Source organism: Trichechus manatus, unplaced genomic scaffold, assembly GCF_000243295.1.
Source record: "Trichechus manatus latirostris isolate Lorelei unplaced genomic scaffold, TriManLat1.0 scaffold00043, whole genome shotgun sequence".
Lineage (NCBI taxonomy): Eukaryota > Metazoa > Chordata > Mammalia > Sirenia > Trichechidae > Trichechus > Trichechus manatus.
Window position 1 is genome coordinate 10,294,243 of NW_004443979.1, and position 15,719 is coordinate 10,309,961.

Below are 15,719 nucleotides of genomic sequence, written 5' to 3' on the forward strand. Positions count from 1 at the left end.
CAGTGACATTGACTACGCTCTTCCAATTGTGCTGTTATTCTCACTTAAGATGAAGGCTTACAGAACAAAATAGTTTCTCATTTAACAGTTACTACGAATGTTGCCCTATGACAATGGTTAACAATCTCACAACACATCAACAATATCCTTACTCAAGCTTGGGTTCGCTATCACCAGCTTCCTTGTCCCCTTCTGCCTTCTCGCCCTTGTCACGGGACTACTGTACCTCATTAGTCCCATTTGGTTTTACGGGGCTGTCCACTCCCGGGCTGAATGGTGAACCTTGGAGATAACTTCACCACTGAGCTAAAAGGGTGTCTGGGGGCCATACTCTCGGGGTTTCTTCAGTCTCCTTTAGACCAGTAAATCTGGTCTTTTTTTTGTGAGTTAGAATTATGTTCTACATCCTTCTCCAGCTTTGTCCAGAACCCTCTATTGTGATCCTGGTCAGAGCAGTCAGTGGTGGTAGCCGGGCACCATCTAGCTATACTGGACTCAGTGCGGTGGAGGCCTTGGTAGCTGTGGACCATTAGTCCTTTGGACTGATCTTTTCCTTGTATCCTGTTCTCTTCGTTCTCCAAATAAGGGAACTTTTTGAGCAGAGGCACAGTGATAGGAATTTGGGTCAGAAGAGAAGCTGCTTATCGGCGAAGCCAAAGAGATAAGTTTGGAGAAGGAAAGTAGAATCTATTAAGGAAGACTTTTCAGAGCCAGAGTAATGCATTTTATTTTTACACTATGTCCTGTGTGGAACCACTGAAAGTATTTGGGTGGGGATTTGCAATATTGGTTTACAAAGATTAGTTGAGTTGTGCTATATAGTAGACCTTTGACTTTAAAAGATTTTAAATTTACAGTTTCTACTATGTATTCCCAAGAGAATTAGTCTTGGTAGGGGAAGAGGGTGGTAGCAAAGGCTTGGGCCAAACTGAAATTGGTTATATGTGAAAAGCTATAGGTGTATGTTGGTAAAGGAGGGGTCCTAGTTATTAGGAAGGCCCAGAAGCTTTGTGATTTCTGTGGTCTCCATTGGAAACCCAGCATCTAACTTGGTCCAGCATTATACCTCTCTATATGTAGTCTAATCTGAAGGAATCACTTACGTTTAAAGTGACTTTGTAGACTTTGTGGTGAAGAAGGGTAGATTCTAAATTGCCTTAAGATACCAGAGTGGGAGTTAGTTTAGTGCACAGGCAGGAGGGCTGGAGTTAAGCTTGGAAAATTACAGCACCCTTAAATAAATGGGTAGATCTGCTGCTGGATGAAAGATGCCTTTGAATTTAGATTGATTGATTGCCATATCTTAAATATCCTTGTTGGAGTTGCTGGGTGGTGTAAACGGTTAACAAGCTTGGCTGCTAACCAAAAAGTTGGAGGTTCGAGTCCACGAGAGGCCTGTTGACTTCTGAAAGATCAGTCATTGAACACCCTACTATGGAACATAGTTGTTCTACTCTGACACACACGGGGTCGCCTTGAGTCAGAGTCGACTTGACGGCAACTGGTTTTTTAAATACCCTTGTTAAATTTAGGAGTTATAGAGTCATTCTCAGGAGACAAGTCAGATTTAGGTCTATGAATTGTGCATTACCATTATAGATTGGGCATTTTAAGCTAATGATACCTGGTACTTAACCTTTTGAGGTTATTTTCCTGGAGGCCAACTATTATTTCATCCTCCAAGTTCTTTTATAGGAATATATTGAAAGGAATGGATTCTAGAACTTTTAGATGAATTATGTTGGCTAAGCAATTAAAGATAGTATGTTGAATGATATTTTTGTTCCTCGGGCTAGAAGAGAAGAGTCTCTAAAGTTATTCTGTTAATTAATTTTAGTATTAATGAGAATTAGACAGTTGTGGTTTGAATTGGCCACGGACTTCTTTCATTTTGTCCTCAAATGTTAAGTATGTAGTATTGCTATAAAATGCCATAATTTTTTGATTTTTTTTTTAGTAACTTTTAGACATTTTATTATGTTGTAGTTTTGTGTTCATGTCCACAGCTATGGCCCCATGATGAGTAGCAAAAGTAAATCTGTTTTATGTCCCAGTGTAGAATTTCATCAGGGGACCAGAAGCATGGCAAATGATTATAATTAGAATTTTGGAGAAGGCTTCCAACTCTCATTAGATGTAGTGGTTAAGTGCTATGGCTGCTAACCAAAAGGTCGGCAGTTCGAATCCACCAGGTGCTCCTTGGAAACTATGGGGCAGCTCTACTCTGTCCTGTAGAGTTGCTGTGAGTCAGAATCGACTTGACGACAACGGGTTTGGTGTTTGGTTTTTTACACTCATTAAAAGTATCAGTATTTGCTTTTACATCCCCTTATTAGATGAATCAATTTATGATGTCACTTTCCATTTATCAAAAGCATATATTGTCAGCTGCAAGGGTTGATGTCCTTAACCTAAAGTATTTATGTGATATAACTTTGCGATCACTACTTGTTTTTTAATTTCAACTTGATATTGGATCCCGTTTGCTGAAGATGGGGCCCTGGTGGCACAGTGGTTAAGAGCTCAGCTGCTAACCAAAAAATCGTCAGTTTGAATATACCAGGCACTCCTCGGAAACTCCCTGGTGCAGTTCTGCTCTGTCCTATAGGGTCACTATGAGACGGAATCAACTTGACGGCAGCGGGTTTGGTTTGATATTTTGGTGCTGAAGATAATTAAATTCAGTAAATTACATTTTCCAGAGCAGTGTTTTTGTTACTATTGGCGGAAATCTAGAGCAGTTTCTCTGGTGTATCTCTGCCCCTTCCTTGTTCCTAGCATATAAAGTGATCGACATTTCAAAGGATAAACCCATTTGATGATACTAGAATCTTTAGATAAGAAATATATTTTCTGGTGACCTTAAACCTTTGATGCAATCAAATTGTTACTGTGTTTTTCATTGTTTATCAGATATGTCAAACTCTTATTACACAAGTATCTTTTTAAAGAGTCACTGTCTGGAAAAGTTCTGCATTAGAATTAACATTCTCCTCAAAATACTGCTATAGTGGACTATGCTAAATGAAAGAAGCTAGACACAAAAGACCACACACTGTAGGATTCCATTTATATGAGCATGTAGTATAGGCCAGTGCATAGAGGCAGAAAACAGATTAGTGGTTGCCAAGTGCTGGGTGAAGGGAGGACTAGAGAGCGACTGCTTAATGGGTCTGGAGTTTCCTTTTAGGGTAGTGAGAATGTTCTAGAACTAGATTGTGGTGATGGTTGAACAACACTGTGAAATGTACTAAATGCCACTGAATTGTACTCTCTAAAATGGTAAAAAAATTTATGTTACATGTATTTTACCCCCATTAAAAGATACAGCTATAGTGAGTGTCTATTTTATATTGATGCTGTATTATGGTTTCTGGTTTTTCAAGTTAGTTACTATTTGTGAAAACAATCTTTTCTGGTATTTTTTATTTAGGTAAAATGATCCATTCTATGGTAGCTCATCTGGATGCTGTTACAAGTCTAGCAGTCGATCCTAATGGAATCTATTTGATGTCTGGAAGTAAGTTTAAACTTCCTGTGTTACCCTCAAACTTTATAAAGGAATTGTTACTCAGTAACAAACTTTGTGACGTTCTTTTTACAGGCCATGACTGTTCCATTAGATTGTGGAATTTAGACAGTAAGACATGTGTGCAAGAAATAACAGCTCATAGGAAGAAATTGGATGAATCAATTTATGATGTTGCTTTCCATCCATCAAAAGCATATATTGCCAGTGCAGGGGCTGATGCCCTTGCCAAAGTATTCGTGTGATACAACAGAAACTTGCATCATAACAAAAGATTTGTTTGGACAGAAAAGAGGGTCTGCATCACTGCCATCAAAGAGGTTACTGATAAGACACTACACATGATCTGCCTGGGTGAAGGCTATTTAGGAGAGGCATAAATTGGTGGAAATCACATCTTAAATAATGTCAGGTTGTTAATTTAACTGTAATTACTGTATTTGGTGGGACAAAAAGTAAAAAAAGGACTCCAGTATTTGCAGCCTGTACTGGATATGAACTGAGCATATGTCTGTTTTTTAGGTGTCTTTAAGCAAATGTGGAGTCTTACCTTACAAAAAGACTTTTATTTTGGACTCTGTGTGCTGCCTTAGGGTTAGGAATGTGGTGCTCTTGTGGGGGGAAGTGAGCTCCAAGAGTAGCTTTTGTTCATCTCTTAGTGATCTTCTGTTCATCGGTTGAATGCCACAGATTCCCTTTTAAATTTATTTTGCTTTAAAAAAAAAAAAAGAAAGAAAATTTAACTTAAAATATTTTAGCATTAGTTGCACAAAATGTTTGGATAAAATTCTAGTTTTTATAAGTCTTTTTATATATTTAGCCTGTCACAACAGTGCTCAAGATTGTATTGAAGTTTTTCTGCATTATACAACCCTGAAACACAGAGATCTCACTGACCCGCTGGCGTGTAAACACACACTTTACTTCTTTCGCCTAATACAGCTCAACTAAGTCCTTCCATAAAGATGCTAAATCATCTTCATCATCACATAACTGTCTTCATAAACAAAGGACTATTAAGTGTATTAAAATGAAACAGTGGGGTTTAGTACTCCAGATGAACTCTTAAAAAAGAAAAAAAAGCAAACTAATCTTGGCATCCTATCACTATGTGATATTTTGTACATCTTACTGTATTTACAAGTTTATTTATCAAGGAGTATCCATCTTGCTAATGGCCTATTATTATTTATTTCACTTTTTGTTGGTCTTTATATCCTTTTATTAATGTGCTAAAGGGCCCTGTATATCTATTTTGGAACTCTGAATAGTCTAAAATAGACTAAAAATGGAAAATTTTATAGTTTAAGTTGCAAACCAAGGTGGTGCCCCCCAGATACACGTCTTGATTTACCATTATTCCAAACAAAACTATCTTGTTTTAAAAATATTTGGAGTAAAAATTTTATTTCGCATTACAAATGTGATACAAAAAATAGTTGAATCAAGATACAGAAATCTGCTGTGTTTGGAGTAGTTATCCCTGTTTTTATTTTTTCAGATGTGCTTAATTTTATGGTGTAACTAAAGATTTTGTTTGTGTAATGCATGATTACGACAATAAAGTATTTTTTCTAGTCTTCCAAAAAACTTTTCTGATCAGTTTGCGAGTTTTGATGAGTTTTGTAAGGTTTTTGTTTTACAAACTATGAATCAGCAAATTTTTAAGATTGTACCACATAGCAAACGTACAGCTGTTGAAAAATAATGTATATAAAATGCATATAATAAATATTAAATTGTGTACCTGTATGTTACTGTTGACTATATTATTTTGTGTTGAATAATAAAGTGCAATACTTTACTCTCCATTATTAAACTAGGATATGGAGATGATTTCTTAGTCCTTCATTTTTATGCTGTTCTTTTAAACTTTGTACTGTTTATTGATATTCTAATAAGATTAGAACAGTTAACACTAGCATTCAGAATGCCTTTCCAAATATTTCACCCTACTTGGGATTTTTAATTTTTATCTTCTATTGAAATGTTAGACAATTCAAAATAACCAAAAAAATTGCAGGGATGCATTTTTAAATCATTTGCTTAGATGTCCTGTTACCTTACTAAGTCTGAATTTCAATTAATTAACAGTGTTGTCTTTCCTATGTAGCCGTTCCCATTTCCACACACAGTTCAGTAAAGACTAAACTACATTTTTCATTAATTTATCCTTAAAAATAACATTAAGTATTAGTATCTTGAAACTTTGTCCTTCAACAAGGTAAATGCCTATCCTTTTATTTTTGAAGGGAACTGCAAATGGAAGTAGAAGGCAACATTAGAAAACATATTTGTCAAAATTCTATTAGAATGCATGCTGCAAAAAAATTTACATTGTGTGTAAATTTGAGAAACTTTGTCATATACTATAAAAATCCAAGTGGAAGTTTCATTATTGCTGATAAAACACTAAAACTTTTTAGAAATTAAAAAGAAAAATCAATTTTTGTTTTGTTTTTTGAACTGAAGATTCAACTAGTGAAAAAATTAAAAGGGCACTTTTCTTCTTTTTTCTGTTTTTTAAATAATTTAAGAATCTGCTTTTCCAAAGCTAGTATTGTTTCTGGCAGCTATTCTAAACCAATGCATTACTGTTTAGCTGAAATGTGATTATCATTGCAATGCATAATAAACATTCACCTCTTTTGGAATGTATTAAAACTAAAATGGATAAAAATTGTTTATTTTTGTCTCTACTTCGGTTGTATTTTTCTCCACAATATTAAACATTTGGAAGAGGCTGAAGGGATGGAAAAAGAGTGTCGTATTTCATTTTATGTACTTTCATGTTTGATTTATTGGAAGTTATGTAGATTCATTTGTGTGTTACTTAAATTCTGCTTTATACTATGTTAAGGGTAGTCGTTTTATATACAAACCTTGATATGCTGACCTTTTTTTCGGCATGTAATCATATTCTGCCTCTTTTTCTTATTTTAGTGACTCATATGCTTTTCTCATATTTCAAACTAAGTAAGTTAGCCACTGAAGACTAACATCTCATTTACCGCATTAAAAATTATAAATGGATTAGAGTATTTGAAATTTAGGCTTGCCTGCTCAAGTTGGATTGTAGTAGATCTTTTTACTGATCAGCACAGGAGTTTTGACCTCCGATTCCGACCTGTGCCAGTTCACCCCTGCTTAGGCAACCTGGTGGTCCTCTGCTCCTGGGAGGTTACCATGTCGCTGCCAAACTTAATGTGGACACCCGATTGCCAAAGCGCACTACAGCCCAGAACTCCAGGACTCAAGCAATTCTCCAGCCTCAGCCTCCTGCATAGCTCGGACTACAGGCATGCACCATCGCACCCAGCTGTAATAAACCTTCTTAAAAATAATTTCTCTATTACCACCTTTTAGTTGTTAATCCTTTATCCTGATCTTTTCTTGATAAAATAACTGATCGTAAATTATTAAGTGATGATTTCTGCTCTTGCTGCTCTTTAAGTCACTAAAAATATTAGCTGCTCTGGTTACCTCAAGTGCCTCAGAACTTTTATAAAATTAAGGAAAAACATTTTTTAAAGGGCTTTTAAGGGATAATACTCCCAGCCAAGAATTTGTGGTCTATTTAATGGGGAAAAAAATCATGTCAAGTTAAACTCATTTTTGTCTAATTAAAATTCTTGTTACATGAATCAATCATATTTGCAGCTTTTTTGTGGGGTAGGGGAGTTGTCTTCCCAGACTCCATCAAATGTTTATGTAGTGTCAAGGGCAATTTCAGTTCTGCCTCTCCCTTCACATATTTCATTCCTTTTTTTGTAGGCTATAAATTGTTAGACCCAAAGATTTACTGGAGTATATATTATTCCAACCAGCTAACACCTTTTTCAGGTCAACTGTTTGATTGTAAACCACTTCAGATAAGATCTGTATATGTTTAAAGGGAGGTAGGGTTTGCAGGCAAATGAGAGAGAGGACAGGTCCTGCCTTTAGAGAAGACGGGCAGGACAGGATGATAGAGCACCTCTGCTACGGAGCAGCCTTGTCAAGCTAAGCATCTAAGTCACATTAAGGGAGTTTTGATGTTCACCTTCCTTTGAAAGCAACTTCAGGAGCACATATAAGTAAAAGCAGTGTTAAGTACAAAACATTCTTTTTGTTGAAGCAAGTACCCAAAAGCATCTCTCATACTGTTTAACCTGGTAATGGTTGTGTATAAGGCCTAGAACAGTGCCTAATACAGAGTAGGCTTTCAATAAATGAGTAAAAGGAAAAAAGAAAAACCCGATACTTGGCATTGCATGATTTAAAAAAAAAATTCAGATTGGTTTTTCCACATGAACTAGTGAATACTGAATTTTTACCATATCTTAGGGACAGACAATTGCAATAATAAAAGGCAGCTTAGAATAAGTCACTAGCAATTTTTATTTCTCAAATATTCAAACTACAGTAATTTTTCCTGCAGTTTTGTTATTTGCAGTGTATTTTTTCTTTAAAGCTAAATGCTTGAAATATAAGCGATAAGTAAAAGCTTTACCAACTTAACATTTTTTATTTTCAGTACATGGATGACTTCTAGAATGCAAGCTAAATATACCTATACACATATAAAATTGTCTAATTAAAATTAAGGATATAAATAGAAAAATACCAGGCAATCCTGCCATCTTGTTCAGTGTGATATTTTCAGTCATAAATTGTGAAAATACACTAGAAAAAAGCTCGATACACGATTCCTTTCCATATCATCCAAAATTTAACATTTTAATTGTAGGTTGTGTAGTCGAAGTAACAACTATTTTACTGTTCATTGGTTTTAAGAAAACATCTACTTGGGTCAAAATGTTCATACTTAAACTATGTTTTTAAGAACTGGTTTGTATTGGAGTTTCATTTTATATATCCAATACAGAAATGATTAGAGAAGGAGGAGTGTTGCTGTTGGTCTGAGTATCAGATTCTTTTATTGAGCTATACATTTAGTAGGGATATTAGAATAGATTTAAATCCATGATACCTCTTTTCTGAGTTTCTAAGGGTCATGATTAAGAAGCCTCAGCAGAGTGTTTTGAACAAAGTCTATAAATTGTAATCAGAAGGTAGTGGCTTTGAATGCTTATTTGCTTAAAACAGCTGTTGACATCTTTAATAGTTTTGTATCTGATCCTATTATGTGCTATATTCAGTATTAAGAGAATACAACTCATACATTAGAGCCCCTTGAACTTTTTCTTTCAGTTGTCAAATATCACCATTATTGCTGGGATTCTAAGAAATCTCTACAAATGCCTCTGATGACGTCAGAAACAATTGGTTCTAATCCTGTGAACTCTCTCGTGAAGAAAGCATGAGACTCCTTGGGTTTAGAGGCCATGTCTTTCAGGTCATCCAAAGGTGCCCAGGCCACACCAACAGAGAAGATGGTGATACCTACAATGGAAATATTTTAAAGTGAATTGAAATCAGGTTCCAGCTTATATACAAAATTATGTGTATATAATTTTCCAAACATTTGTACGTAGAGAAAACTGCCTATGAATGTCTGAAGAATTAAATCTGTACCACATTGCTAGGTAGGTTTTGACAAGTCATTGTGATGAGAGTGGCTTAACAGTTTTGTCAAAACCAGAAGCTTTGCCATCAGTGTACTTCACCATAAAAATCATGATCACTTAGAGCACAACTAGATGGTGCCCAGCTACCACCACTGACGGCTCTGACAGGTATCACAATAGAGGGTCCTGGACAGAGCTGGAGAAAAATGGAGAACAAAATTCTAACTCACAAAAAAAAGACCAGACTTACTGGCCTGACAGAGACTGGAGAAACCCTGAGAATATGGCCCCCAGATACCCTTTTAGCTCAGTAATGAAGTCACTCCTGAAGTTTACCCTTCAGCCAAAGATAAGACAGGCCCATAAAACAAGACTAAAAGGGTACACTAGGCCCGGGGCAAGGACTAGAAGGCAGGAGGGGACAGGAAAGCTGGTAATAGGGAACCCAAGGTCAAGATGGGCGAGTGTTGACGTGGGGTTGGTAACCAGTGTCACAAAACAATATGTGTACTAATTGTTTAATGAGAAGCTAGTTCTGTAAACTTTCATCTAAGGTACAATAATTTTTTTAAAGTAATATAAAAAAACACCGATACAGAAAAAATACTTGATAAAGTTCAGTATCATTCATGCTAGAACACAGAAAACTAGGAATAGAAGGAACATTATCGATAAAGTGTATACCTCCCCCGCCAAAAAAAAAAAGACCGTACAGCAAATGTACCTGGTTGAATGATTTAAAAGAAACTGAGACTGGCACCAAGAGGGGATTGCCTGCTATCATTGCTTCAATTAATCACTATTACTGGAGTCATAGCCAATATAACAAGAATGGCATAAAAGATGGGACAAGTAAATGGAATTAAAGTTTTCTAAGGTTGTAGCATGGTCCGGAAAATGGTGACCAGTCCTTCTGAATAATGACAACTGTTTCTTCCTTTCTGATCTTTATGTGTTACATTGGCAAACTGTCCAGTGGTCAATTTGTCACTCCTTAATCCCAAAGCAAAAATCTTCTCGTTATATAAACAGCCAAAGAGAAATTTCTATAAAGTTGAAATAGTTTCCTCTAATTACACTGAGGCACTCTCATTGATACTCCCTTGAGTTACTAGATGGCTTTTAGTCCAACTACATTTTTGTTGGGGTGATACTACATTAGTTGGATTCTCCTTATTCTCAATTGTAGAAATAGTCATTTGGCAGATTTTTAGTGTAGACTACCATCTATCTTCTGGTGAATGAAATTCTCTATAACAACCTAACACGTTTTGAGAGTTTCTTTAATAGCTACTCTCCTACTATTCAAGCCTTCATTCCCCTTCTAGTGGTATACAGTGCTCAGAGTTGTGAAGATTTAAAATATAAAGCAGGTTTAGCTGATGTAAAAGCTACTTGAAGCAATTTCTGATATAGCAAATAGGTTTTCACTTCAACACAGGTTAGTTGCTGTTGTATAAAATACAAAAAAGCTAGATACATAGTTTAAATTGCCCGTCAGTTCTCTGTCATACTTAGTAAACAATGTGTGTATGTGTGTGTGTGTAACACACACACACACACGAACATTAGCAGAGGTGGTAATGTATAGAAAGAAAAAAGTCATTAGGAATTAAATAGAAAAGAGGGAAAAAAGGAGGTGTAAAAGAGTTAAGGACAAATACAAGGCTGTTGATCACCCCTGCCGAAATTACATTTTTATTTTTATTTTTAAATATGATTAGACTCCAGTCACATATTACAGGAAAGGGAACTATTGGCCTACTTGATCTCAGCAATGCATTTTGCTAATGTCTTCAGGAACTAGTGTCCTTTGCCAAAAGTAATCTTAAGGTTAGGGTGAGGGAGAAAGAAAAACTTTTATACCTGTTTATAACACCACAGTGTGCATTATTTCAAAGGGAAGGGGTGGGGGTGGAAGGAGAGAAGGAAGGTAAGATTAAAGTCTATTGGAGATGTTATCTTAGAAGACTCATGCAGACTGAAAACTAATAAAAAAAGTTATGATAAATTATTGAATGGCAGATTCATAGTAGGTTACAGTAAACTATGGTCATTTGGGGATGTACTCCAAGTCTGAGCCAAACATGGGCACTTGAAGCATATTTTCTTGACATGTGACATGGTTCTCACAGTAATTCTCCCAGTGCTGTTGTGGTAAGGAGCATGGACTCTGGATCCAGACATGGCTGGGCTTGAATCCTGGCTTCACCACTTGTTAGCTGTGTGATTTAGGGGAAGTTATTTAACATTTCTGTGTTTGCTTCCTCATCTGTAAATGAGGTCAGTAGGGCTGCTTTGACAATTACATGAATTCATACTGGATAAAACTCTTAGAATAGTGCCTGTCACATTGTGTTTGTTCAATAAGATACATGTTCAACTTATTTTCTCCTAAAGTTCACTGGACTCCTCCCTCAGTTCCCGTCCCTTGCAAAAGACTTACCTGACTCATGTGCAGCAGCAGCAGGGCCTTGGACATCATCATAGGACTGCCCATCTGTGACAATTACTAGGAAGTTCTTGTTGGGGCTGTCCCTCACGGGACCAAACACGTTTCTAACAGTAAAGGAAATGGCATCACCAGTAGCTGTTCCACCACTCATATAGCGGATGTTTCTGATGACAGCTAGGACATTCTCTTTGGTGCTATAGTCAGTGAAACTGAATTCTGTGCGCTGATCATAGGTGAACTGTACAGCAGCTATCTTGGCGCCAATGTCAGAGATTTCAAAAGTCTTGGCTATGTTGGAAACAAATTCAAGCATGAGGCGGAAATTACTGTCTCCAACACTGCTGGAGCCATCAATGAGGAAGGCAATGTTGACAGAGTTATAACAGGTCTTGCTGCACATCATTTGCTCATGAGTGCAGAGCTTCTGTACTAGAGGCTTTACATATTTGGTGGTGCCAAACCAGTTGGGCATATGGTAAGAGAAGAAACCATTGTTCCGACAGACAGCCTAATGGGGGAGACACACAGAAGATATCCAAAAGGATCAAAAGTTGTTTTTCTTAAGATTATGAAAGCATTTAATCTTGAGTATTCAGTTAATCCAATATGGGTCAGCCAGCACTATCTATAGATCCAGAATTGAGTCACTGCTATAAACACCCCTCACCACCTTACCTTGTCAACAAATGCAACATCCTGAACCATCCCCAGTTCTTCAGGGATAGGCTTGGCCACAGAAACTATAAATACATTGACACCAAACTCTCTGGCCACAATGCCTGCTTCCTCAATGTCATCAGAAGGCCAGCCATCGATAAACACCACCACCACTTTGGGGATCCCTTTTCTCACTCCAGTGTCTGCCGTGAAGAATTTCTGGGCTGTATGCTTCAAGGCTTTCCCTAGGTTTGAAAAAAAAAACAAATTGGAGCAGCATTTACCACTGAAGAAAGGGTATTTCTATTTCCCTGCAGCAAGTTGATGCCACTAAGTTTAAGGATATGACTTATAGAGAACTCTGTTCTGTAACACATGCATCAGGTGGGAAAGTTTAATTATCCATCAGGCTATTTTTTGTTTTACAACCCACATTATTTCCCCCTCCACCTCCCAGAAGCCTCACATTTCCTTTTCTCACATCAATCAACAGAAACACAGAACTGGCGTCTACTCCTGTACAGGCAATCCCCAGTTACAACTCATATTTTCCCTTTAATATTATGTAAATTTGCCCTCACTTTGAAATGAATGACCTAACCTCTACTCACAACAAATTCTTCACCTTCATCACAATCACCTTGCTGCATGTGCAGCTTTTAAGCCACTGAAAAGGCTTTGAGCCTTTTCCTGCACTAAAGTAAGGTTAAATAAGAATCGTACACACCTGTTGCCAACTTACAAATCTGACTTAAAGGCACAGTTACAAACGGAGCTGTTCGTAACCTGAGGATTGCCTGTACCTGCGCCTTCTATCTAACCCCTTGGTGACTGATTTAGTACCTCTTAGGGCTGAGTAGAACAAGAAGTCTCTGTTAAGAGGGTCAGCGCTACTCTAGTTCCTTCTGCTGTATCTGTATTCTTTATATAAGTCTGTTGATCCTTGCTTCTCTTTAACACTGTAAAAAGATACTTTTCTAAAGTGACATCTGGCCTATCTAATATAATGATTACAAATCACAATACTTTGGCCTTTTAAAAAATAAGAAATTATCAATTAACCCTTTCATACATTTCCCATTATAAATTGAATAGTTAGATGATCAAGTACAAACCTAACCAAAATTTCAGTGCCAGGAAGAAGAGCTTCACATTTGTTTATATAAAATAGTGCAATATTGTTTTATATGTCTGGTCACTGATAACCCTCCCCTATATTACATCCCAGGTGCCAAAACAAAGTCTACTTACCTGTATTGGAATTACCCCCTCTGAAACCTACTTCCTTTATGGCAAACAAAACATCTTTGGCTGATGTAAAGTTTTTCAAGTAAAATTCTATTTTTGGGTGTTCACTAGTAGAAAAACAAGAACATGTTATTCAGGGAAAACTAAAATGGCAAAACAAGCAATATTATATACCTTTAACATTACATCTTTAAATCATACAATACCCAACGTTGTTTCTTCATCTCACAGTACTGTCAACTAAGGTTCTGCTGCATCCCCATTTGAATTACTGGGGATATTTCAGAAATGCAACAAGAAAACTGCTACATTGAGGGCTTATTCTGAAGGGCAATGCACTAAATACATACAGCATGCATAATCTCATTTCATGATAACTCTTTTTGTTGTTGTCGAGTCTATTCCAATTTATAGTGACTTCATGTGTACAGAGTAGAACTACAAGGTAGGAATTATTATCCTTATTTTATAAGTGAATTAACTAAGGCTCAATACTTAGGTAATTTGCCCAACAAAACATAGCCACATTTTAAATTAAGGTTTGTCTGCCTCCAAAGTCCATACCTAAACCATATGGAGCAACCGAAACTAGGCTTGTCTTAGGGTGTTGGGCTTAATGGAAATCTGAAGAATTGAGCACCAGGTATCTGGAGGGAACACCAGTTGAAAGGCTGGGTCTGCTCAGGTGGAGGACCCAGAAAGCACTGAACAGCCTAGACTGATTAACTCAGGTCTCTAGTCAGAAGGGAAACCCTGGTGGTGTAGGGGTTAAGAGCTATGGCTACTAACCAAAAGGTTGACAATTGAAATCCACCAAGCGCTCCTTAGAAACTCTACAGGGCAGTTCTACCCTGCCCTATAGGGTCACTATGAGTCGGAATTGACTCGATGGCAATGGATTTTTTTTTTTTTTTTCTGGTCAGAAGAAGCAATTTCAATTACACTAGGGCCAACATTTTAAAAATGGAGAAAGTATTATAAAGTATTGCAGTATTATAATACATAGTATCATACTAGAGTATAATAGTATTACTCTATTGAATTTTTCTTATGGTAAGTGATACTGACATTTGCCAACAATTAAAATTATATTTAAGTGATTTTGGATTTTATTTTCCATATTTAATATTAAAAGAATTTCACCTCACTTGTATAAATTAGTTTATGCTCATTAGAGACTATATTGAGTAAAAACCATTAGTTAAACAATTATTTGTTGAATTTAGTTTTTAGATTAGTCAATATTTCATATATGAAAAATTTTAAGATCTTGGCATTATCAGTGGCCATTTTATTTATTATGTGAAGATTTCTGAGGAACAAGTATAGCACTGATTGCATCAGATTTCTGCATGCTTAGTGAAATGTTGGGTCACAAAATCAGATTTCGTGGGTTGATGACCTTTTCTCTTTTATGGTCACTTTTCAACTATCCAAATAATTTATGAGATTAGTCTTATTTTTGTATTCTTAATATATTCTGTTATTTTGCTTAAAAAGAAACTCATGGCAAATTTTATCTATTGTTCTTCCTAAGGAGCCCTGGGGGTGCAATAGTTAAGCGCTTGGCTGATAACTGAAAGGCAAGCAGTTCAAACCTACCAGTGGCTCTGCAGGAGAGAGATCTGGTGATCTGCTCCCATAAAGAGTACAGCCTAGAACATGGTGCTATAGGCAGAAGCACCACGCTGTCCCTCCACAGCAAAGATCTGAAAAACTAGCCAAACAGAAAAAATAGCAATCCTGAAACCCTAAGTATCAAATGAAGAGATCAAGAACTCAGCCAAGCACCGAATGGAATAAGAAACTGACAGAGAGCAGACAGTGAGGAGAGATACATGCAGAGGTCCCCTATCAGCTAATGCAGCATGGATCTGCCATCTTGGACTCCTATCAGAGACCAGTGAACAGGGGGTGCGAGAAAGCAGCTTCACGGAGCTTCCAGCAGGAGATACAACAACTGGTAATCAGCAATATACGCTTTCCCACCCCGCACCCTATCTATGCAAAAAAAACAGTCAACATCATTCTTAATGGAGAGAGGCTAAAAACATTCCCCTTAAGAACAGGAACACGACAAGGATGCCCTTTATCACCACTCCTATTTAACATTGTGCTGGAACTTCTAGCTAGAGCAGTAAGGAAAGAAAAAGAAATAAAGGGCATCCAAACTGGTAATGAAAAAGTTAAACTGTCCCTGTTTGCAGATGATATGATACTATACACAGAAAACCCTAAAGACTCCATAAGAAAACTACTGGAACTAATAGAAAGATTCAGCAGAGTAGCAGGATACAAGATAAACATACAAAAATCAGAG

General features: G+C 36.8%; 2 protein-coding genes across 7 annotated transcripts in view; one reads left to right on the plus strand and one right to left on the minus strand.

Annotated features, from left to right (window-relative positions):
• The window catches only part of STRN3 (striatin 3), a 115,712-nt gene extending 110,855 nt beyond the window's left edge, over nucleotides 1-4,857 (plus strand). For 3 of the 6 annotated variants that reach the window (XM_023731491.1, XM_023731493.1, XM_023731494.1), the window contains one exon: nucleotides 3,434-4,354. In XM_023731491.1, coding sequence (XP_023587259.1) covers nucleotides 3,434-3,774 — 341 coding nt within the window. In that variant the 3' untranslated portion in view covers nucleotides 3,775-4,354. Of the gene's footprint in view, nucleotides 1-3,433 lie in introns of all 6 variants that reach the window. The other 3 variants (XM_004376532.2, XM_004376533.2, XM_023731492.1) reach the window with 2 other exon arrangements.
• A 997-nt stretch (nucleotides 4,858-5,854) lies between these two features.
• COCH (cochlin) overlaps nucleotides 5,855-15,719 on the minus strand; it is a 17,506-nt gene continuing 7,641 nt past the window's right edge. Inside the window, exons 8-11 of the mRNA XM_004376536.3 lie at nucleotides 13,403-13,506; nucleotides 12,170-12,396; nucleotides 11,486-12,002; nucleotides 5,855-8,914 (exon numbers count right to left, since the gene is read on the minus strand). Of these exons, the coding sequence (XP_004376593.1) occupies nucleotides 8,739-8,914; nucleotides 11,486-12,002; nucleotides 12,170-12,396; nucleotides 13,403-13,506 (1,024 nt within the window). The 3' untranslated portion in view covers nucleotides 5,855-8,738. The remainder of the gene's footprint in view (nucleotides 8,915-11,485; nucleotides 12,003-12,169; nucleotides 12,397-13,402; nucleotides 13,507-15,719) is intronic.